The 23,124-nt window shown below is 51.5% G+C and overlaps 9 protein-coding genes across 9 annotated transcripts; 3 read left to right on the forward strand and 6 right to left on the reverse strand.

The window, feature by feature from the left end:
• Positions 1 to 2,931: 2,931 nt before the first annotated feature.
• PpBr36_09967 (uncharacterized protein) lies at positions 2,932 to 3,288 on the reverse strand (the record flags this gene model as incomplete). The annotated part of the gene is made up of 1 exon (XM_029897082.1): positions 2,932 to 3,288. The coding sequence occupies one exon, from the start codon at positions 3,286 to 3,288 to the stop codon at positions 2,932 to 2,934; it is 357 nt and encodes a 118-aa protein (XP_029745011.1).
• Positions 3,289 to 4,994: 1,706 nt separating this feature from the next.
• PpBr36_09968 (uncharacterized protein) lies at positions 4,995 to 6,762 on the forward strand (the record flags this gene model as incomplete). The annotated part of the gene is made up of 3 exons (XM_029897083.1): positions 4,995 to 5,099; positions 5,194 to 6,035; positions 6,165 to 6,762. 3 exons carry the CDS (start codon positions 4,995 to 4,997, stop codon positions 6,760 to 6,762), a joined length of 1,545 nt encoding a protein of 514 aa, XP_029745343.1.
• Positions 6,763 to 6,897: 135 nt separating this feature from the next.
• On the reverse strand, positions 6,898 to 7,978 carry PpBr36_09969 (uncharacterized protein; the record flags this gene model as incomplete). Its single annotated transcript, XM_029897084.1, has 2 exons — positions 6,898 to 7,394; positions 7,489 to 7,978. 2 exons carry the CDS (start codon positions 7,976 to 7,978, stop codon positions 6,898 to 6,900), a joined length of 987 nt encoding a protein of 328 aa, XP_029745345.1.
• A 2,482-nt stretch (positions 7,979 to 10,460) lies between these two features.
• On the reverse strand, positions 10,461 to 10,916 carry PpBr36_09970 (uncharacterized protein; the record flags this gene model as incomplete). The annotated part of the gene is made up of 2 exons (XM_029897085.1): positions 10,461 to 10,701; positions 10,816 to 10,916. The coding sequence occupies 2 exons, from the start codon at positions 10,914 to 10,916 to the stop codon at positions 10,461 to 10,463; spliced, it is 342 nt and encodes a 113-aa protein (XP_029745064.1).
• Positions 10,917 to 11,624: 708 nt separating this feature from the next.
• On the reverse strand, positions 11,625 to 12,821 carry PpBr36_09971 (uncharacterized protein; the record flags this gene model as incomplete). Its single annotated transcript, XM_029897086.1, has 2 exons — positions 11,625 to 12,358; positions 12,476 to 12,821. The coding sequence occupies 2 exons, from the start codon at positions 12,819 to 12,821 to the stop codon at positions 11,625 to 11,627; spliced, it is 1,080 nt and encodes a 359-aa protein (XP_029745063.1).
• Positions 12,822 to 13,834: 1,013 nt separating this feature from the next.
• PpBr36_09972 (uncharacterized protein) lies at positions 13,835 to 14,514 on the reverse strand (the record flags this gene model as incomplete). The annotated part of the gene is made up of 2 exons (XM_029897087.1): positions 13,835 to 14,048; positions 14,150 to 14,514. The coding sequence occupies 2 exons, from the start codon at positions 14,512 to 14,514 to the stop codon at positions 13,835 to 13,837; spliced, it is 579 nt and encodes a 192-aa protein (XP_029745066.1).
• Positions 14,515 to 17,163: 2,649 nt separating this feature from the next.
• Positions 17,164 to 18,303, forward strand: PpBr36_09973 (uncharacterized protein; the record flags this gene model as incomplete). Its single annotated transcript, XM_029897088.1, has 1 exon — positions 17,164 to 18,303. The coding sequence occupies one exon, from the start codon at positions 17,164 to 17,166 to the stop codon at positions 18,301 to 18,303; it is 1,140 nt and encodes a 379-aa protein (XP_029745065.1).
• A 170-nt stretch (positions 18,304 to 18,473) lies between these two features.
• On the reverse strand, positions 18,474 to 19,140 carry PpBr36_09974 (uncharacterized protein; the record flags this gene model as incomplete). The annotated part of the gene is made up of 2 exons (XM_029897089.1): positions 18,474 to 18,722; positions 18,799 to 19,140. The coding sequence occupies 2 exons, from the start codon at positions 19,138 to 19,140 to the stop codon at positions 18,474 to 18,476; spliced, it is 591 nt and encodes a 196-aa protein (XP_029745060.1).
• Positions 19,141 to 19,748: 608 nt separating this feature from the next.
• On the forward strand, positions 19,749 to 22,754 carry PpBr36_09975 (uncharacterized protein; the record flags this gene model as incomplete). Its single annotated transcript, XM_029897090.1, has 1 exon — positions 19,749 to 22,754. One exon carries the CDS (start codon positions 19,749 to 19,751, stop codon positions 22,752 to 22,754), a length of 3,006 nt encoding a protein of 1,001 aa, XP_029745059.1.
• Between the last annotated feature and the right edge of the window lie 370 nt (positions 22,755 to 23,124).

The raw sequence follows: 23,124 nt of genomic DNA on the forward strand, positions 1-23,124 counted from the left end.
GGGAAAGTTTCAGTCATCTACTGTTCAACCTACTTTACATCCACAAATCCTCGTTATTGCATTGCAATCAATAATGTCTGCGTTTTACTGCATAGTCCCAGAACAATTCCGTGCCTAGCTCAACTAGTGGGAAAAACTGATAGTACCCAATTAGCTGAGACGATTCACGAACGACTTTCCCGTTCTAACAGAGATATCGACACTTATGTACTGAGTCCATACCATGAACTCAAATTCGCCAATTTCATTGCATGTTTGGCATGTACAGAAGAAGGTGTCAAGAGGATATCAGCAACATGCCTTGAGAGACACCAAGAGATCACTATTGGAGAAGCTGCAAGGGCATTTCCCCCGAAGCGAGAGCGGCTTCAAGCAGCGGTTTCCAAAGATACTTTCAGCGCTCAAGAAGCTCCTCCAACGGCTTCAGCATCTCGATGACCAAGGCCAGATAAGAAAGCATCGAGATTGGCGCTGAGGATCATAGTCACTGAGGATTATGAAGCCTTCACTGCCGAGATGCCTCGTACGTTAGAGGCCAAGCTGCAAGAATGTGGCAGGGGGCGTCACGGGACTCGCCAGCGAAAAGGAAATCCGACATGTAGACAAGATTGCGCGACAGCCAGACTATCGCCGTCTGCTCAACAATGTCGCAGTTACAAGATGCGTAGGGTACAGCACCGTCTCCAGTGGTCCAGGAAACACGCGTAGGGTTGCCCGTCCATGCAAAGGGGCAGCTGACGATGCACTAGTTGGGATGCAGCCCTTAACCGGCGCCGAAGGCCATGAGCTGCAGCAAGTCGGCCTGTTTCCTATGCCATGCCCTCATGAGTCATCACCCACCTCGGACAGTTTTCCGTTTCGGCCTGACATGGAAAGCTATATCCCAAGTGAAACGTTCCAGACGGCGTGCGCTTGGAAATAGCCAGGCAGAACACCCAGCAGAAGATCATAGAGCAGTTCCGACGGGAGATCAACCTCCCCAGTCCGCGGTACTAGCAGAAGAAACTGCAGATGCCAGCTCCAAAAAGACAACTTTAATTCAACAGTCAAGGTGCAACGAGTAGATTCGTAGCATTAGCAGACCGTTATCAACGAGACAATCTCCGATGGGTCTGGTCAGGCTGGGGAAGAGGGACTCGCCATGTGGCCGTTATATCTGCAATTATATGCCGCTCCTGGATTGATTAATCAGATACTCAGTTACGTGGGCTTGTGAGCCGGACGCTGCCTTTGATTTATGACCATCTTCGGGACTCAACTGTTGCTTCGCCGCCACCCCCAGCTGTTGGTCATCTGCTTCAGCTCAACAACGTCATGGAGTACGTGAATGGATTCTACTTCACACCTACTTGTTTGGCTATCATTTCTATTCATTCCCTGCCAAAGTTTGATGTACACGTCAGGCTCATATATGCAAACGTAGGGTGAAGTGACATTTGAATAAGAAGAGACGATGTGTTTTGGCACATTCCTATTACATTTATGGCAATTCAGTACACGTAACTTTTTTTCACAAATCTTAGCAATCCTTGCTCTTGATTTCAGTGATAACTTAGGAAGTTTGAATTGCTCCACCGTTTTATACACAACAGATGCGATAACAATGGTCGTGGCTGGCTCAGAGTGTGCAAGGGGCACTGCAGCGGCCTTTGCGACTTGTGTTTGTTTGGATATCTGGTTTCTTTGTCGTGCTGTTGTACCATACAATCAGGGGCACCTGAAGAGGGTTCTCGGCCTTCTTTATGTCCAACTACGAACTACCAAGCTCTCATTGATTTTGTTCCTTTCGTCAATGACAAGTTCTAGCAGTGAACAAAACGTGGACATTAGTGCTACAAATGTTCACCCAGGCGATATCTTATCCTATATAAAGTAAATGTACGTCAGGCCCAAACATCGAACCATGTCCATCCACGAGCAAAAGTGAATCAGAGCATTACGCAGAGTAAAGCAACTGGTAACCGAAAACAACCGAGCAACATAACCTTGTCTACTCGCCTCCACGGTAGAACATCGACTATAAGACTGCCCATTTCCAGCCAACGCTGCGTCTCTCCCCAACTTCCAATCAAACAAAGACTAGATATTAGCAAAAAGAAAAGAAGAAAAAAAAATCAAACATGTCGCAACCACCCAAGCCACAAGGTTCCTGCTTCAGCAAGTCCAGCTCGTCCTCCAGCAACGGAGGCGGCATCACCTTCAGCGGCGGTAACAGTGCCAACAACAGCCCTCTGTCCAGCACTCGGCCCAGCAGTGGGTCCACGTCGGCGACGGCGGTGAACAGCTCAAGCTCGACGGCGCGGAGCTCAACGAGGGACCCGTACAACTCTTCAAACTGAGTTTGGCGTCGAGGGCAGGGGAGGGATGATGGGGTGTTGAATATGCGAGATTCTATCGCTCGGGGAGGAAAAGCAAAGTGCCATGACATTAATTACTTGGTTATTTGTAGATGGGCTGGGGGTTCTTTTTTCTGATATGAGCTCATCGGCATCGGTCTACCCCATCTTGCTCATGTAACTCCAGCCAAGAAGGTTGTGAATGTGAGCATCGGTTCAGATCTGCGCCGCCATGGCCGCATCTTGAATTCCGAGACATGGCCTGATGTTGAAACAAAGAGAGAAACGGCGATCTTTGCCGTATGCGTATGCAAATGAAAAGCCTGGCCTCTCTTTCAACAAGTAATTTCCTCTCCTTAATCTTCTAGACCGAGAACATGGCACACGGCAATTATAGTTTTCTCTTACCCTACACTACTCTTTATATACGGACAAGAAGTATACCATAACGGGACAGGTAAGCAAGACTTGGTATTTGCTTTGGTATTTATAATCTAGTTCAAGCTGGCGCATTTTTCGCCGTCCAGTTCGCCTATCGTTTCTGATTCCTCTCAAGCTTTCCCTTGAACCTTGGCTTCCGTGTCCATCGCGTCCACTAGACCCTTTCAACGTATTGAGACGTCCAAAAATTACAGTTTGACACGAAGCTCGGAAAGTAAACGTAACCCGTGGGTCCCGCCTGTGCACCATCGCCGCGACGTTCACTGCAACCCCGATTTGGTGTTGCTACCGAGACGCTGCCACTGGCGGTGGACACCTGGGCTGGCTCGCTTGTCGCGTGCGAGCTGGGAGCGACCGTGGCACGGGCTCGCGGGATTTCAATTTCTGGGGCAGGTCCTGGCCCGCCGCATCCAGCTCCCGCCGACGGTGGAATACGATCCTGGGTTTCGCCCCGCTCTGGTCTGCTGGGGATCATGGGGGCTGGCCTAGAGAATGAAGTTGGCGTGGGCATGACCGGGTGTGGTTCGACAATCTATTATAGACTTGTAGTGCTTTTCTTTTCCTTCCCTGTTTCTTTGCGTGTCTTTTACAGTTTACTTAGTTTCCTATGCAAGGGCGGGTAGGGTCTAGGATCTAGCTCAAGGCAGAAATTTTGGAGAGAGACCCAGGGGCATGGTTTATTTATGTGCACAAACATCTGCACGTTGCGCACTAAACATCCACGTTAGACGGCATGTTGGTTGTGATATAGTTGAATGAGACTGGATCCAGCTCTAGACTAGTCTAGAACTACAGTAGACGAAACAACCCTTCTCCATCGAACCAACAACGTATGCACTCTATCTGATGCGGAATGTTTTCATCGGGCTTTTATTTCTACACTAATGGTGATTAACTGCGTACTAGAGACTCTCCATTGAGCAATCAAGATGCACATCCTTCCCCCACCCACAAAAGAGGAGTGGTGCTACCTCGGATGAATAATTTATCGACTACAGTACTACAACACGTAAAGCTCTTAATCCCCGGCCTTCTCAAATTTCCATCTTTGTCTGGAGGTCTAGAACTAGCCTAGTGGGTTGGTCATGGGTCGTTGTATACCAAATCACTATCCCCCGTGGAGCACATAGTAAGCAGGTCAAGCCCCCCTCCAAATGTAGACTCTGAAACATGTTGCCCTGCGAGCTGTCTCCAGGGATTTTCCCTCGGAACGTATCGAATCATGTGGTGATGAGCGGTCGGAATATGGGGCACTGGGGTGAGGGGGCGAATGAACCGAACCATACCTGATTGAGTGAGGCGAGGCATTTATCTCTACCGTACTGTAGGTGGTATTCTTAATTCTTTGAGATGGTGAATTCTCGGAGAAGGAATCTCAATTTGGAGAATGGATCCGGACCTGCAGTAGCTGAGCAAGGAATTGGGAGACGGAGTGTGCATATGTTTATCAGATAAAGTTTGGGTGGGGGACAAAAAAAAAGGGGGGGGGATAGACAAATAGACTGTCCACCATCACGGCATTCGCCACGTGTCGAGCACGAGAATTATTGGCTTTCCCGGGGGTTTCGGCAGCGCATCGCCTCTTGACTGCAAGGGCAACAGATGAAGAAGAAAAAAAAAAAAAGGGTTGCAAAAAGAAACGGGATGACAGCTGCAGAAGCCTGCAGCTAAAGCGCCCGCTTGGACCGTTGAGCAAGTCGCCAAGCGTGGGGAAACATCAGAGTCCAATTATCGCTGAGCGATTAGGGGCTCAGGACTCCATCTTTTCCATACGAGCCTTTCCCAAAAGAGCAAGTAAATATGCGAGCTGTATGCAGGCACAGGCATTTGATAGAAGCGAGGATTCCACTCCTGTTCCTCTCAGCCATGTATGTGTACGAAGTACGTAGTACGTCCTTTTTACTCTGCTACCACGGTATATCTGGGTCGGCTTGTTAAAACTCACCGAGCTGACACACTACCCACACAACAATCGATGGCGCGTTCTTCTTCTTTTTGTTTTCTCTGGCAGGGCCAAGTTGAAGGTTTCATGTTTCCAAGAAAGATCATCTATTCCCTCGGTCGACTTGGCAAATATGACCTACGGTAGATAAACGCAGCCATCCTCAGCCCTGCCATCATGATACATTCTTTTCTTGCCTTGCCTTTCCTACCTTTGCCGATCATCTGAACAAAAGAAAAGGCCCCCAAGCCGGCGGGGCCTCGCAACACCTGAAAATGAAGCTGTTGCACCTTCTCCTGCCAGTGCTAGCCTTGTTTACGCTGTCACTGGCGCAGGGCAACGACTCGCTGGCTTCGCTGGACTCTGTGCCTGCTTGTGCTGTAAGTCTTGGTTGGTTGAGGATGACAAACGTCGGCAACATAGTTCCAGGTCCATGACTGACAAGACTCGTCCCCCGGTCGGCCTCGATCACAGCAAGTATGCGGCTTCAACGCCTTGGCCAACTCGTACTGCGTAAATGTACCCCTGGATCGTCTGAGCGAATGCACATGCAACAACCCAGAGATGGGCGCCGAGACGACCAAATGCGTGGTCGAAAAGTGCACCGTCAAGGAGTCGCTGGCCGCGCTGCGCTTCTCCAAGCTGTCCTGCGGCCAGCAGCCGCGCGATGACCGCCGCACCTACTACGTCGTCACCATATTCTTCGCCGTCATGTCGAGCTTACTGGTGGTTGCCCGGCTCGTCTACAAAGTCGTGACCTTTGGGTGGCTGGAGCTGGGGCTGGATGATCTGTTCATCTCTCTCACGATAATCACGGGCGTCGTACCCAGCGCCATCATCACCACTCGCGGAGCCTTGCCCAACGGGTTGGGCGTGGACATATGGGCGGTGCCGGTCGACAACATCTACACGTTTTTAAAGTTCCACTTTGTGGTCAGCATCATCTACTTCCTGCAGGTCGGCCTGCTCAAGATGTCGCTGCTCTTCTTTTACATGCGCATATTCCCCGCCAAGGAGATACAGCGCGTGCTTTGGGCCACGGTGGCCTTCAACGCCGCCGTCACCATCAACTTTGTGCTCATGATCGCCCTGCAGTGCGCTCCGAAGCCTCAGCTCTTTTGGACGGCGTGGGACGGCGAGCCCCAGCACCAGGGCAAGTGCAACTTGAGCTTCACCGACGTGAGCCTGGGCAGCGCGGCCTTTAGCATCGCCATTGACGTGTGGATGCTGGCAGTGCCGATATGGGAGTTGAGGAAGCTGCAGTTGCACTGGACAAAAAAGCTCGGGGTGGCCATCATGTTTGCCACGGGGACATTGTAAGTGTTTTTTTTCTTCTCTCTTCTCTTCTTCTTTCCTTTTGAAAATATATGTATATCCCACCTTTCTCTGACTCTAAATATCAACTGACCTTTTTTTTTTTTTTTTTTTTCTTCCAACAAAAAAAGCTTCACCGTCCTCAGCTGCATCCGCCTACGCATCCTGGCCGATGTCACGCGCACCCTGGAGAACGTCACCTACGATCAGCTCGAGATCTCCATCTGGTCCTGCGTCGAGATCACGGTCGGCATCATCTGCGCCTGCATGCCCACCATGCGTCTTCTCATGGTCCGCCTGTTCCCGGCGCTGTCTGGCTCCACCGTCCGCAGCTACGCCGTCAACAGCCGCAGCGACGCCGGCAAGTCCGCCTACGCCCGCGCCAGCAGCAGGCGCCAGAGCCACGTGCTCAGCAGCGGCACCAACGGCGGCAAGGACGCAGACGACACGGCGTCGGGCCAGCCGCCCTTTCCGCTGCGTACCCTGAATTCCGGCACCACGGTCGGCCACGTTCGGTCCCTGTCTCCGAGTCTGTCGATCCCGCCGGGCGCCATCAGGATGGAGAAGGACTACTCGGTCGTGTCGACGCCGCAGGTTCTACCTGCTGCTGGTCGGAGCAGCATACCGACCGACTCTGACGATGACCAAACGAGGCTTGTCATCATGGGCAACAGTGACTTGTCGAAGTCGGCGTCGGTGAAGAGTACTACCAATGCGAAGCGGAAGTAATGAGATATGAGATGTTTAATATGTATATGTGTATTTAATCAATCGAGAAAATTAAAAAGAAGAAAAAAAAACTATTTCATCAGATTAAAAAGGTTTCTATATGTACAGACCAGAAACAGACCAGAAGCTTTTACATCAGTGATTATGATGGCACCCATCGACAACAATCGAATCCCGCTCCGAATCTCCCTCGATGACGTTGATGGACGCATCCCGGATCCTAAGGTCAGGCTTCAGGCCCAATTCCCTCCTCGACGTCACGGCATTCTTGGGCACGGCCTTGCTGTTCTGCAGCCGGTTCCTGCACCTGGCCCTCCCATCGGGCGTGATCTCTCCGCCGACGTTGTTCACGACCGTCCTGAGCTGCTCCCTGAACAGGTCCCATTTTTTGCTGTCGGGCCAGGGGCCGGCGTCCTTGCTGCGCGCCTCGGGGACGTTCTCGTCAAAGGTGGCCATGATGACCGTCTCGGCAAAGTTCTCGACCCACGACTTTTGAGAGTACTCGGTCGGCACGTTGCTGTCCCTGCCGACCGCGTCCTGCCACGCCTTTGTCTTGCTGAACGACGACACTTTTTTGCCGTCTTGGGTCATCTTGTCCTTGAGGGCGAGGAAGTCTAGAGCATGGCCGATTTCTGTTTTTTTTTTTTTTTTTTTTTTTTGTTTTTTTGTTTGTCATGAGTTACCTCTGATCAGTGGAAACAGCAGAAAAGGAAAAAAAAAACTCACCATGAACCAATGTAGCCAGCTCAACCTTTACAAACGTCGTCATGTCCCCCGTGGACCGGAAGTGCGCCGTGACCGTCTTCTTCTCAAAGTGCCGCGGCTGCGCCACGAGGTTCCTCACGTACGACCGCATCCCGACCGGTATCAGCCCAAACTGCTCGGCCAGGTGCTCCTTGCTGGACCCGGCCTCGTCGTGCACGCACATGTGCCACGGCTCGTCGCAGTCGCCGTACCTGACCTCGTAGACCCTGAAGTCGGCCGCCTGCAGCCGGGCGGCCTCGGCCTCGACGCGGCAGCCCTCGGGCCAGACGGCCTTGTTCGCCCACTCGGTGATGTTGGGCTTCTGCCGCGTGCCCTGCAGGTGCCTGCCCAGACCGTCGTTGATGTTTTTGCGGTTGTAGGTCTTGTCGACTGGCGGTTTGGTCGGGGCGTCTTGTGCTGTGGCGACGAGGGCCAGCGCAGACACGGCTAGGAATGGGATGAGCCGGGTCATTGTGTGAGGGCCGGTTACTCGAGGGGTATCGGGATGTAGCTAGGTCTGGTTGTGTAAGGGAGGGATGGAGTGAGGGAGGTAGGAAACTGATGTAAAGATTGTATCTCAAAGGAGCGGCCTGAATAATGTGAGCCAAGTGATATACTATATATCTCGGGCTAATCGTTTTTGGAGCCAACCACGAATGCGGCAAACACAAACATGATACTTCGACAGTGGGAATTCGCATCTTTTTATCGTATACTCTTATTTTCGTACAACATTGCCACTCTCTTCTCGTACTCAAAATGCTTTCGTCATGATGTAATATTCCTGCCCCCCTTTTCTCGCAAAACATCACCAAAGTCTCTCGTCTGAGCCCAAGGACCGCAGCGTACTGTTGCCCTGGTTCGTCTTTGGGTGCCTGTCCACATTAGCCAAGCAGTCTAGGGTTAATATCTAAAGCCTCAGGTACCTTAGTTTACGGTTGTGGCTTGCATTAGTGTTTAGGGCAGCAGGCTGGTCGGTTTTGTCTCAGGTCCCGAGGCCTGGGCAGCCACCTGCTCATCGAACAAAGCATGCGCTCTTGCACTGCACCGTGGCGTAGCGGTCATATCATCGTCTCGTTCATTGTCGGTAAGTCACTAAAAAAAAAAAAAATAAAAAAAAAATAAATAAAAAAAATAAAAGGAAAATGACCCCTGATTGTCAACACCCGGCCTAGCTCTCTCCGCAACGCCCGCATTGGCGTCATGCGGACCGCAGCGGGTCCCCGGATTCGGTCTGTCGGTGGGCTGCAAGGTACTCGGAAATCGTCTTCAGTGCCGCAGCTCCGTTGTGCATTTTTTCCCCCCAATTTTGTTGTTTTAATGTTTTCGAAATGACTAGCTGGCCTTGTTTCCCGTTTGGTGGTGGCTGCATCATGCTGTCAGTGCTTGTGAGAGCGAAAACACCAAGCCAGAGGAGCAGCGGGACAGAAATAAAATTTTCGAATGGCTGGGAATTCGCAGTATATTTTCCACAGGGGCAAAATTAACATACAACTGTCGATATAGAGTTGGTCGCGTCGCTATCATGGTTGTGGTGAACAAACTGACGGCAAAAAAGTCAAAAACGGTATGGCGGTATTTAAAGCAGATAGGCGCAAGGTACCCCGCAATATACGAGTGGTTGCTATGTGCGCCACGCTTACTAGTTCTAGGTCTTCACTAACACCACAGTAGTCTAATCCAAGGATGCGTCACCACCCCAACGACGGCCCTGTCCCAACGATTCAATGGCAGATGCTTCACATCCCGGACCAAGTGGTGACATGCTTGCCGACCATACCTGAATATATCATCACAATAATCCTGCTGTCGACTTTTTCAGACCAGTCTGATATCAAACTGTGGACAGCCGGTAATATGACAATAGCCAAAGCCACCATTAGCAGGCACCACAATTTACCTCGGATGACGCTGAATCTGGTGATATATAGGTGCCGCTCGCCGAGCAACTGCATGATCGAGGCCAGTGTCCAGTTGTTGTTCTCTGGCGGGAGATTCGTTGCTGCTGACCATGGGCAATCTCTTGCGGGTTATTTCGACTTCTCGTAAGGCAAAGAATAAACTCTCGACTACTTTCAACGTACAAGGTACTTGGACGTTTCGGTATCTCGTTTCTGCGTGAGGCTCTCACGAAATCAAGTCGATTGAAAATGGACTTCCATTGAGGTAACTTGCGACCCGAAAAGCCGTGAAAGAATTCATGCGACTGGTAGGGACGGTTCATCGTATAATTTTGTATGAAAGTTTGATTCTTTGGGATTTATTTGGGATTTCTGTATTTTCAGTGGAGTCGAAGCCATCGTCTAGAACAAAAGGCAGGCCAAGACATGGTGTAACCTGCTGGAAGCTCAAGATTCAAGATCGAAGAAATCTAAGCGTCGTCTCGCTACATTCCTGTCACGACTTATGAGACATAATGCCAGCAAAATGTCTGGTCATGTTTTTCTGGTTCTGCTTTTTATCCCATTCTCTACATTGCATCAACAATCAGAGCTGCTTCCGGCTCCAAAAGTCTTCGAGGTTTCTATCTCTTTTGATATCTTCTCTTCCAGATCCTGGGTCTCTGATTGCAGTTTTGACATGGTTTACACCTTATTTAGGAGAGAACCTAGCTAGGTATATATGGAATGCGGTCAGTATGAATTTATCAGACACTGATGTTTTTTTGTAATGGAAGAAACTCCCCTCCCGGTCCCCCCTTTGCTCTTTTTCCCATTCCTCCACAGGTATGTTGATTTTACTGATTTTCCCGGTCGATTCGACCGTAATACTCTTCTGCATACTCCTGTCAACCTTAACAATAAAATAAATAGCATGTCTGCTCAGATAATCAGGCCTCTCCAAAAACTGGCTGACCGTATGTGCAAGGCCATCAGAGAAAGAGTAGCCTCCATCTCGGATTTTATCCTCAACGCCCCACGCGAATCTATTACCCTCGCCATAAGATGGACCATCTAACTATGCGTGGGAGCCAGCTGCTTCGCCATAGGAGCGGCGTTGTACACGGGCCTTGTCGCCAACACGCCGACCCCCTCCCACACAATCCACCTCGCCTCGCTGCAGGACCTCGGAATCTCGCTGTCGTCCCTGTGCAGCCTGCTCAGCGCTATCTGCGTCTCACCGTGCCCGCCCGTCGTCCTCGTCCCCCCGCCGAAGCTCGCCATCACCCTGCTGGGCCCCCCATCGTGCCCTGAACTTTGAAGTCAGATGACCATCTCGGGGGCCCGGCGCATCGCAGCTCGGCATTTTTAAGCCATCTAGCCATGCTCGCCTTTTGGCGTCGTCTTTGATGCGGAATATCCTACATACCCTCCCGCGCACAGGGGGGTGCCGTCGCCGCAGTGTTCGCCGGGATCTTGGGTTTTTGCACTGGCGGCCGCCCTGGTCTTGTCTGCGGCGGTCGTGGCCATCGCCATATGGCTCCGAACTGCCGTTGGACCATATGGCTCGGGATGGCGGGTTTACACCTGCTTGGGTCCTGGTTCTGATTGCAGGCATCCACCCACCGGAGCGCCCTCTGCGTGGGCGGCTGCGGACTGGCGCTGGGCTTGGCCTTGATGCTGTCGGATTTTCAGGCTGTCATGGCAGTCGGCCTTTGCGAGTGGCATTTTGACGAAATCGTGTTCCAGCCTTGGGTGTACGGATTCCCGCTGACTTGAGGGGCTATTTTTTGGGGGCATTTCGATGGATTTAAGGTTGGCATTGAGCTGCTGTGAGCATTTATGGGGAAAGTAGGCAGTGGAGGAATTTGGGGGGGGGGGGTGGCCTTTTCCGAGATTTGGGGTTTGGTGATGCGTCTAAGAAGACTATAGGCTTGGATAAGGGTAAGTTAATGGTAACAGTGGAGCCGAGCCAGTCGGCTGTTTGCTATAGTAGACTTAATATTAGGGAATGGTATAGAACCCTTTGAAATGAAATTCATTCATGTGTTTGCTTTATCATACAAGTCTTGTGCTAAATCAACCCCCATATCCTGCTACGTCATATTGACAATTAACCCCGGGCGAAACACTCAGCCGCTTCTGCAGCGTGAAGTGAGCCTATTTGATCTACTTTGAAGACGCACGAGTCTAGGATGGGACACGGTTATGAGAATTTCGCCATCAGACAACAAACCCTCACTTGCTCCTCGTCGTTCTCTGCCGACGACCTATACGACTGTACTCTTCCGCAAACCTATCCGCCTCGACACAGAGCCAGTAATCCAACCCAAGACGCGCCGCGCGGCTAGGCGATGGGGCCTTGGGCCCGACCCAGATCACCACTCCTCCGTCTCCCCTCTCGTGCACGGCATGCGACAGCTTCGCAATCATCGCCTGCACGTTGGGGATGGTAGCGGCCGTGCCGACGACCAGAATGCTGTCAAAGTTCTTCAGCCCTCTGCCGCCGGCAATGTTGCTGATGTCGGGCACCTCCTTGGCCGTCTCGTCGTACCGGCGCACGTCGGCCTCGACGCGAGACTTGACGTTGCGCACGCGCTGGCCGTTGGCCCTGCGACGGCTGGCGTCCGCCTCGCATTTGGTACACGGGGCGCCGGGCTCGGGTGCATCGTCGTCGGTCCGCAGCCACCTGTGATCGCTGGGGCAGATGGTGCATCTAACCGTGTCGAGGCACCCGTGCAGTCGGACGGTTTTCCTCTCGGCGGCAGGGAGAGACCGTTCGAGACAGTCTATGTTCTGCGTGATGTGGAGAACGAGACTGGGTTGCTGTTCCAGTAAGGCGTGGAACGGGGTAGGTTTGGCCTGCTGCGTGAGATGCCAGAGGTCCGTCATGTCTAGTTGAAAGGCGTCGTCGTCGACTGTTGACGCCTGAAAATCAGACCGTTTGAGTTGTGAGTCGGCAAAGGTTGGAACTTTTTTTTTTTTTTTTTTTGACTTATCAACGGCTGGCCAATGACGACGAGACCAAGGAAGGGCACGGCAAGGGGGGGGATGAAAGCGCAACCAAGAGTCCAAGACGGTGGACTTACTTCCTGCGGAGACGGAGATGCCGGCACCCGAGAAGACGACAGTCTGGCGGTGCGACCGCAAGAGTTGCATCGCGTCCACCAGACCGATCTCGGCAGGCTGAGGCGATGACGGTCGACTACCATCTGAGGCCGAGGCCGCACATCTCCGGTTCAAATCCTTCAAGAGCGATGAATTCCCAGGCAGGACCTGCGATGCCGGCTCCCAAGTTCGAATGACGGATGGGTCCCAAATGCCCTCCCACAGAACCTCGACCATGTGAACATCCTGATTGTTCCAATACTGGCGCAAAAAGCTGTGAATTGGGAATGTCGCGTCCTCGTCCCACGTGAGCTTGCCACGCGGCATGGTTGAGATGAGAAGCGTGTGTTTTTTTTTTTTCTTTTCTTTTTTGTGGTGGTTTTATTTTGTCTATATGTATCTACTGTACTGTATTGTACTGTAGTGGGCACCCTGAGAAAAGTCAAATTCTCTGTTTGTGCTGTTTGCTTTAATGCGATCAAGAGACCGGGGGATCCTAGGCAAGATTTTCAGTTATATGTGAATCAAACTAAGAACAGTTTGGCCACATTTTGCGACATGGATTTCCAGCACTGACTGCATAGATTCTACTGTGGTGGTAGGTAGTCTTTGGAAATCCGGGGTGCGTGATCAGGAGCGGGGTGTGATGCAGGGTAGGACAGGAACGTATAGTAATCTTGGCAGAGAGAGAGAGTCTAAAGAGGGTGCCGGGGCGGCCCAAAAGGAACCGCGTTTCAAAATGCGAGAGGCATGAATCTGAGCCCACTCGGTTACATTGATTCTGAACCCAGTCAATCCCCTCAATCCATACAACCGTCTTTATTGCATCTATCACTCACCCATGGGTTTGAATAACAAATCTCAACCCACAATTTGTCTTGATGCGTACTGGTCATCCCCATCCCGAATAGGCAAATCGCAGCCAACCAACGAAACCCAAAATCTACCCTCCAAATCGAATCCAATCGTCTTAGACTATCGATCAACAGCACGCGACGGAAACCTTGCGATCATCACGCACCACCAGCATGGCACAACCCAGAATGCTGCCCATCTACAGGCACCAAAATACAAGAACCATGGCCGAAGATCCGGCCCCCCTTACCCTAATCCATCAACATGGCGGCGTGGTGTAGCAAGTAAAGTGCTCCTCGGCCACTCAAGTTTCAGCATCAACCAGGCAAGTTATGGCAAGTCGAGCACACATTCGCTCATATTTTCCGTTTCCAAAACCTCCAACAACAAAATTTGTGGGTATCTAATCGAAAGGAGAATAAGGAAATGGTTCATCATACATCATTATCTGATCCTGTAAGCAGTGACATCGGAGCGATTGTCAGCTAGCCCGACCTTGCCTTTAGGCGCAGATACTCAGCCTCCAGGGCCTTGTAAGTCGCAAGCTTCTCCTGATACTCGGCCTCCAGCGCATCATCCCGCTTGACCTGGATGTCATCAAGCCCTCCAAACTTCCTCACTGCCACGTGATAAACTTCGGCAAGGCCGTTGCACACCGGTCTTTTAAGGATGTTGACAGTGGTGCATTGATGCTTCAAGCTGTTTTTTTTTTTGTTCGTCACCGGATGCGATTAGACAAGGCAAAAACTTGTTGGTAGAATGACAAAGATAAGAAGGGGAAACAAAATTAAGGCACATACTCTTTTTCAAGGTTATCGTCAATCTTCTGCTTGTTCTCTACCGTAAAGCGGCCCTGGGCCTGAAAGTTCTGGTACCCAAAGTCGTGCCTGTTGCACCCAGGCGTGAACGGAAATCCCAGCGGATTGTCGGGCGCCGTGGTGCAGTTGTCTGACGCAAAGTCCAGTGCGGCAGGGTCCTGTTTATTGCGTCTAGCGACAAAGGTCTCGAGGGGCACATTAAAGACCAGCTCGTCAGTGACGGGTATCAACTTCGGGTCCGCTGCCGATGCCTTGAGTACGGTCCCTCGGGGCCTGACCTGAGCGAGCTCCCGAGGTATCGGCGTTGCTGCAACCAAGGTTGCGAGGAGAAGGATGAGAAAATTCATGATGAGAGAGGAGTCGAGAGAAAAAACCTCGCTGTAGATCCACTACAGCTCGGGATCGAGAGATAGGCGTTCAAATCCTGGATATCTTGGGCGGGAGGGCGGACGCCCACCTTTTTATGCGGCCGGCATTTGCCTCCATGATGGCCGACGGAGGGCAGGGTACGAGATAGAGCAATTCCCGTATCATCCTCCATAAGGACGTTTCAGCAGCCAAGAGTCGCTCACGCTGTCGGTGGCAAGTCCGTGACTCCCGAGTCAGTGCTGCAAAAAGAAAGAAAGAAAGAAAGATAAATATAGCTCAACTGCGGGGGTGTGAACCAAAGCTTGGGGATTTGCGGATTCCTTCTAGGGTTTTCTTACCCTTGGCAAGCCTTGATTTGGTTTTCAATGCAATTTTTGCAAGACCAATAAAGTGTATTGTATGTAGAAGATATACTCATCAACATGCCGTTTTGCCGATCCGTCCATGGTACTCTAGGCTTTGTGGTTAGATATTACGTCAAAGAAAGAATGGACCGTATTGGTCAATTGGAAGAAACCCAGCCAACCTGAAGCGGGCCGGTCCGATCTGTCATCCAAGCATTGAGGGGTTTATCCCATTTCGAGCAGACCGTTTGCCTGTCATCCCGACTTGCTTGACATCTACATGAACCCCGGCTCCACCGATTCTCCTCGTCTATGGATCTCAGGTTCGTGTTCCTTGATGCGTGATATGAATTCTTCAGAGGGTATGCATGTAACTTATTCACGTACAGCTGGCTGTTCGTGATGTTTGCTGGCTGTCGTGCATAACTAAGAATTTAACCTTGATTCGCTGCATTATGTTTGTGTCATGCTATATTTCCCATATCGGCACTTATCTCCGTGAATTCTGCAGCTCCGAAACCACTGTTCTGTACTGCATGCTGACAACTTGGTTTACTGCATTTGGTCTAAGAATTAGGGATTTTGCCACTCGCTTGCGAAAAGCCCATTGCAACTTCTATCATTATGGTAGCATTGCAACTGGACTACTCTAGACCAGGCAGACAATTGCCAGAATTAGAATCCTGGTGTTAATTACTATTATGCATTAACAAGATCCATCGTTAGACAAGGGTCATTGACCGCCGACTGCCGACATCCGTTTGAGGTAAAAAGTTTATTTATTTGATCCCGTGGCCTACGTGAACAATATTTGATAAGCTCGTACAAATGAAATTTATTGTACCAGTGGCGTGCATAACACAGCCTTCGCTTGCACCAAATTTTGCATCTAAAAATGATCCGCTAAAACAAATCCCACGCTTTGGGGGATGCGGGGTGACCATCAATGCCTTGAGGTGTGCTTCCGCTGTCGATTGTCACGGGCGTTTGTCGATCTTGGGTGACAGGTGCATTCACGAGCCAACTGCCAACTGCCAGTTTGCTGTCAATGGACCAACCCAACGTCGACTACTGTAGTTGACCGTGTCACTCAATATCAATTAGCTGAGATGGGCAATTTCATCAGTGTCTGTGCCATTGATGCATTAGCCGAGTCGATTGGACAAAGATTTGTTTGGTACCTACTTCATACCTGTGGTCGTGGTCCAATTAATGGCAGGGCAGGAACGAAGCAGTCAATGCCATCACCAAATTTTTATTAGCCGTGGCAAAATTTCCGAAACGTCATCCACCTCCATCAATCCAGGCTCTCAATCAAGAGAGAAATATTTTCAAGCAGCACAGCCGTCGTTGGGTTGGGCGCGGCGTTACGACATGGCGAGGTACTGCCGCAACCGGTGGTTTCATTCTCCTTTTTTTTCTGTTTATATCAGCCTCCGACAGCACGTGGCGAGAATTAGAAGAAAAAGAAACAGAAAACAAAGACCCAAAATGGAATCTCCGATGTCCCTCTACAACCAAAGAAGCTTAGCCTTGTACGCCTTGCTACAGAACTTGCTAGCTGTAATCATCGGCGGCTCCACTTGATCAGCTCTCCCCTTCTTCACGTATAATGATTGCTTATTGCCTTTCTTCTTCCGCTTTAATTTAAAGGTTCCCTGGCGCAACTGTCAGTCATCATTCATTGGATGGATTATTCCCATGGAAATTTGGATTGCACTGCGCTTCGGGTGCTTGTTTGAGCAGGCCAAACACCAACAAAACATTTCTTGGGTCCGGGGCGTCCACCCTTTCATCTCGTTTCATCCCGGTTACCGATTGCAAGAAACATCGACTTTGCGGAGCTCCTTGTCGTCACGAGCTGGCAATTCGAGAAACGCCGGCCAAAGTCATGCTCCTAGGAACCAATTCAAGTTCAAATCACTTGGGATTTTTAGTGAAATCGGAAAATTAAAAGAAATTCAAGATTTTCAAACTAAGCCGTGATGATGCCATGAAGAAACAAACGCCGACACAATAGCTTCGCGCCCCTTCATTAGGGGGCATCCTTCAGCTCGCTCCACTCCCAGTGGGACTCAGGAGTCCCGGGTTTCGAATTTAGACGATCAGGATCTCCAGCACCTATTTTTCCCCCCGAGGTTCCCCTTTCGTTGATAAACATCTGCAGCGTCTCTTGGATTTTGATTTTTTTTTTTTATTGTTTTAGTCATCTTTTGCATCAGTCCTTCAAGAGTTCAAAGGAATCACAAAGTAGATATTAATAAGTACATCAAACAACACAAGATGCCGCCCACCGCAGCCCGGCGGCACCGATCAAGGTCTTCGGTCGATTCGCTCCTGGAGCTCGTCCACGGACTAGACGACCATGACGTGCACCGCCTGTTGGCCGACCTGAATAACACGTCCGAAGGGAACGTGGCCGTGGCAAAGGCACTCGACATTTTCCAAAAACCTAGCTCGCCAAAGTTCGAGTTTGGACCGAGACACGTCAGCAACCCATCGCCAACCTTGCTCGTAGCTCGCTCTCGCCGCCTGGCCGCCGAAAACAACAGGGGCTACAATAACAATAACCACTATACCCATTTGCGCCTGCACCATGCAACGACCTCGCCTGCTTCAAAAACACAAACAGCACCAGCCGATGGCTGCGGTCCAAATTTTGGGGCCACCTTTGGCAAGCGCATATCCTCGGCACCGCTTCTAGACAGAGAGCGTGCATTGCCTCCGCGACAGAGCCCGACGACATGCGAAACAGTTGCGGAAAGCCAAACGACCAATATTTCCGTACCAAGCCGTGGCAGGCCTCCATCAACTCCCCCCAACATACATTCTCCTCGCACCGAAACACGCTCGCCGGGTTCACCCTTGCGTGCATCACAAACCCCGTGTCTTTTCGCGCCCGCGGCGCCGCCTCCTCCTGTCCAGGCTCCCGCATTATCACCGCCGCCACCACCGCGGGCGTCATCCCAAGGGCGTCGGGCGTACAAGCGCATCAGCCGTCCGAAATTCCACCTGCCGTTCTCTGCGGCAGCGAACAACACCACCCAGACGTCATTGCACGTGCCCACGCTAGCATTTCCCGGCGATGGCAGCCGGGATCAGGACGAGGACGAGGAGCACGGCAAGCAACCCGATCTTCGCGCACTGCTCCTGGCAGCATACACCTTGGGGGATGGCTGCAACCTGCCCGTGCCGCAGTCACCACAGTCGTCGCCGTTGAGGGGTCCGCGGTCCATGGTCAACTTGCGATCGCTGCGGCAGCAACAGGAGCAGGACGATGAGTTCTGGTTCGATGGCAGGAGGCCGACCACGCCGGACAACATGCTGCTCGAACCCCTGCCGCGTTTTGGTGTGGCGGTGCCAACTGCCAGGATGGATCCTTGGCGGATGGACAGTCTTTCTGCGATTTTGAACGAAGCTTAGCCTGAATTTTTTTTCTTTTGTTGTTTTTTTTTTCTTCTTTTTTCATGTCAGAGAAGCCATTCTGAGTACGGTCTCAAGTCTGTTTCGTGATACTTCTAGTTTCAGTCACCAAATTAGGTGCCCTCTTTCAGCGTTCAGTTCCTTTGTATAGGCTTGTCTCCTTTTCTTTTTCATCCAATTCTCTGTTTCCTTCGAACCCAGACTTCCTTTTCTGGTGTGGAATCCACCCCTCCAACGGCATCTCTTAGCTCGACTTCCCAAATCTTTAGTCTGTAGCTCCCACGGTCTCCCTGACCTGAGAATAAATCAAACGACCACCCGTGTTTCTGACATGCAATGCCCGTGCTCAGGATCACTCCAAAATCCTCAATGTCAAAAGGAGATCCCCGCGAGAGAGGAAAGGAAGAATGTGGACATTGCTTTTGCTGATGTTAGTCGCGTGAAACATTCAAGTGGAAAAAGGAATGAAACAAATGGCAGTTGAAAAGGACTCACGTGATCAACAGCATGGAACTTTCCCCGGTACTGGAAAACAAGTACCTGGTTCCGCAGATCCGCTCCTTCCTCGGCAGCTTCCGTGAGCGGCACAACCTCGGCCTCTGCATTCCCCCTTGGCCCTGCTGACAGCGGGACACGGAACACCTTGCAGGCTGGTATTGATGCGGTGGTTGATCCCGCGGCAGCTTCGCAGGGTGCTGGTATGTCCTTTTCTGCCAGGGCGCCCTCGTGGCTATTGTCGATGTTGGGGAAGGATGATGCCAGCCCGGCGCAAAACCAGCCAGATTCGGGGCGGCCAGGGCGATAAGCCTGGATGGTCCGGGCGAGCCCCTCTAACATGTCGCTGGAGATTTTTGCTGAAAAAAACTCCTATTCAAAGGGAAGTTGTAACCACACTGGAGACATGCAACAAGGCAGGCGCAAAGAGGGGTGGGTGCTCACTCGATCTAAATTTTAGACAGATGAATCCTTGATAAAGTGGGTGCATTTCCCCAGATCTATCAAAACGGCAACCGCGAACAGACAATTTGTCCAATTGTGGGGCATAGAGGGTCCGGTCCGGTCCTGTACCAAAGGCACAAACGCGTTCAACCGCAACTTCAATGAATTTTTTATCCTCATCTCCTTCGCTCCCCAGCAATGAACAAAGAAATTTCATTTGTTTCCTCTCATGTCGCCTTTGAGCCACCAGGATACAATGGTCTTTGTCTGGCGATGAAGAAACCACTGTCTTCTCGGCCTTGCTACTCCAATAATGGCGCTTTTGGTATTCATTATAAAAACCGATGGAGGAATGTCCCTACTTGGGCCTCGAGCCCTCGTTTGTGTTTTCCCCCAGAAGTTTGCCAGATTAACTTGTTACAACATTGACAAGAGCTTATAGGATCAGAACCGACTACCAAAGTAACTACTAAACAAATTTGCAGGGCCCTTCTTTACCAAGTACAATGGCAAGCGACTCCAAAAAGAGCTGCCGGCAGGATCTGGCCCGGCTGGACGTTGTCGCAGTACGCCCCCGTGATTCCCGCCGCTTCAATGGCCCCAAGGCATGCGAGTGCCGTCAGGCCATGTCCTTTTTCTTGCGCTCAGATGACACTGATTTTCTGACGAATGAAATTGACGACGCCAAATTTTTCACCTGGTTGAAGACAGAAGCGGGCTTCTACTCAATACAAGATGCCTTGGCCTTTCAGACACATCGGGGCTCGCTTGGCATGACTGGCATCTGTAGCCCCATCGATCTTTTCGCCGTCATGGACAGTGTACAACGTGAAAAGACTTTTTGGCCTGCTGATGGCAAAACCATCTTCTTCCTCATCTACGAGGTTGCAACAGCAAAAATACCTCGGCCCGACGGCTGCACCCCTGAGGAGGCTGTTCTAGATTTGATGGATGAGAACATCGATCTACGTCTGTGTCTCGGTATGTCACCACCAAACCGCGTCGAGGAAAACCCGGCCTGCTCTTCTGGGATACGAAAGGCACTTTCCCCAAGTTCCCTGTCGCGATCGTCGTCCTCTACATCATTATCATCAGAAGACGGTTCTTCCGCCACTACTGCCTCATCCAAGACAGTTTCAGCCAGTAGCGCACCATCCCTGGCGACTTCACGACACTCATTAGCATTGCGTGAGGGTAAAAAACCACAAATACCGTCTGCTCATGGGAAATCAGGAATTCTGGCTCGGCTGAGCCAGCCAACAGCCAGCAGCAGTGCCAAATCGAATGTTCCGAGAGTTCGCGCTCTCAACCTCAAATCCAGGCCCAAGCCCATGGCCGCTATCGCCCCTAATGTAATAGCGACGCCACGCCCGGCAGACACGATAGAGGTCGACGCTGAGTACTCGGCCATCGACGAAACTAACATTGATGCGACCCTTGGCAGCTACAACAACGACGGAAACGGTTCTGCGTGGCTGCAGTGCTTAGACCTCTTTTGCATCGACGCGGTTGAATATGCAAACCGTGAGGCCCGCGATATGCAGGCCTCCAAGACTGGTCATTTGCCCGTCAAGAAGCTGCATGGATCCAGGGGAGGACTGTTTGACTACCAAATGTCGGCAGTATTCCAGATGCTGTGTCTGCTGCGCAAGGGCGTGCGCGGTGGCTTCCTCGCAGATGAGATGGGACTTGGAAAGAGCATCGAGATGCTAGGTATTCAGTCAGTGCTTTTTTCCCTGAGAAGCATGGTCGAAGATATTCATGTTAATCGCGACAAGCACTCTTTCTCCGGACCTGCATGCAAAGCAGAGGGGCGATACATGATTCGGTGCCCTTGCTACCACTCCTTCTCGCGCGAGCTGGCCGACCTTGTTCTCGATGGGCCCACCGTCATTATCGCACCAACCAGCACTAGCGAGCAGATGTTCCAGATGACCAAGCAGAGGCTGGACCCGAAGGTATTCGAGCTCCGCCTAGTTGGCGCCTCTGCTGGAACCGATGGCGCTCTTTCGAGCACCGACATGCGTGCGCTGGCTTGGAAGTCCGTCAAGAACCCAGTTGCCGGCGAACCCGACTTTCGCGGCGGCCTGTTCAGCCAGAACAAGTTTGTCATTGTGTGCCCCGACTCCAAAATCAAAGAATTGCACAAGCTCATGCCAGGCGCGGTGTACATGGACGAGTTCCATCAGTATACGCAAGCTGACAAGCCTGTCGATCGCTGGCTGAAGGCGGTTCAGGGATGGGCGGCTCCCGAAGGCGGACCTCCTCCCTTCTTTTTTGTCGGTGGGACACCCATCGAGAAATCGCCAGCCGATATTCGACCTCAGCTGGAGAGACTTGAACAGCCTTCGTGGAGTGAAGGCCGGATGAAGGTAGCGACGGTGAGTGCTCTGGATTCTGTCATTTCGCGTTACGTGGAACTACAGCAGATGCAGAAAGATGGCATTGGCATTTTTCCCTGCGATATACGCAACTACCACGTCCAGCTCAACGAAATCCTCCGCCAAGTTATGATACGCCGCTTGGCCACCGATTCCTTTCGTGGCCGCATTCTCGCTCTGAAGCCCATGCGCGTCAACATTCATCAGGTTCCGGTGCTACGCGGGGCTCAAGACGTTGTCGGAGCATGCTCCAATGCCACTCGCTCAACTGTAATTAAACAGATTGGGAGTGAGGAGGAGCAGTACATAGATCGACACTTGGACAGTGACTCAGGTGAGGAGTTGCTGGAGAGGTTAAGATTGGCCAGTTTCTTCCCTCAGACGGCCAAAAGTCTCAAGGGCAAGGCTGTCTGTTCCTTCCTGGAGAAGGACATTGTCAAATGCATGCAAGGTTGCAAAGGAGGCATCGAAAAGTCCAAGTACTGGGACAGGGTCGAAGAGTTTACTACCAACAGCGCCAAGCTGGACACGCTCAAGAAACTGATGCATACGATGCTAGATGACAAGACGCAGATCCCGAATGAGCACTGTAGGGCCAAGAAAATGTGCATCATAACCCCTACTGAAGGCGAGGCGTTACTTATCTTTGCGCACCTGCGACAGACGCGAGATTCTTGGAAGACAGGGGTCAAACCAAAACCTATCTGGCTGCATAGCGGCATGTCCAGCATCGAGGCCGACGAGGTTGTCCGCGCCTTCAAACAAAAGGGTAATGCTACATCCAACATACTAGTGGCGCCCCTCTCGCGCGCCGGGACCGGGCTCGACCTCCCGCAGGCCAATTATCTCGTCTTGACGGGCCTGGGTTGGCGCAAGCGCGACAACAAGCAGGCCTTTTACCGCATCCACCGTGCAGGCCAGATACTGGATACTCACCTTCACCTCATCGTCAGCCGTGGCAACCCGGCAGAGCGGCGCATCTGGGCGCGCCATTCTGGGGGCAAGGTAGCTAGTCAAACGGCCTGGAAGGTTTTTGCCGAGAATGACACCATCCCCCAGGATGAGCTTCCGGATGCCGTGAAGGATGCAGTGGGCAACGTGATCTCTGAGGACTCGACACAATTTGCCTGAAGCGATTGGATATACTAGACTACATGGAGGTGTAAGGTAATGATTGCGAACTATCATAGACTTGAAACTGTATGCTAACTCACAGATTTGGCTTCAGGCAGCTCTTTGACATTTGATGTTTTGATATGTGGTAACAAGATGTTTTGGAAATCGAAGCTGTTAGCATTGTATGGTATTCCTGGTACTGGTGTAAACATGGGACACCTTTGCTTCCGGCTGCTGCCAATGTCTCTACACCAGTATGCAAGGTAAGCAACCTGCTCCGTGTTGTGCGGGACGTGGTCTCGATATCGGGTGAAACGCGTCTCCAGCTTTTGGCCGTTGTTACTCCTCTTTGAGCACTTCCTATCGGCCCTTCTCTTGATGAGCC

This window comes from Pyricularia pennisetigena, assembly GCF_004337985.1.
Source record: "Pyricularia pennisetigena strain Br36 chromosome 7 map unlocalized Pyricularia_pennisetigena_Br36_Scf_7, whole genome shotgun sequence".
Taxonomy (NCBI): domain Eukaryota; kingdom Fungi; phylum Ascomycota; class Sordariomycetes; order Magnaporthales; family Pyriculariaceae; genus Pyricularia; species Pyricularia pennisetigena.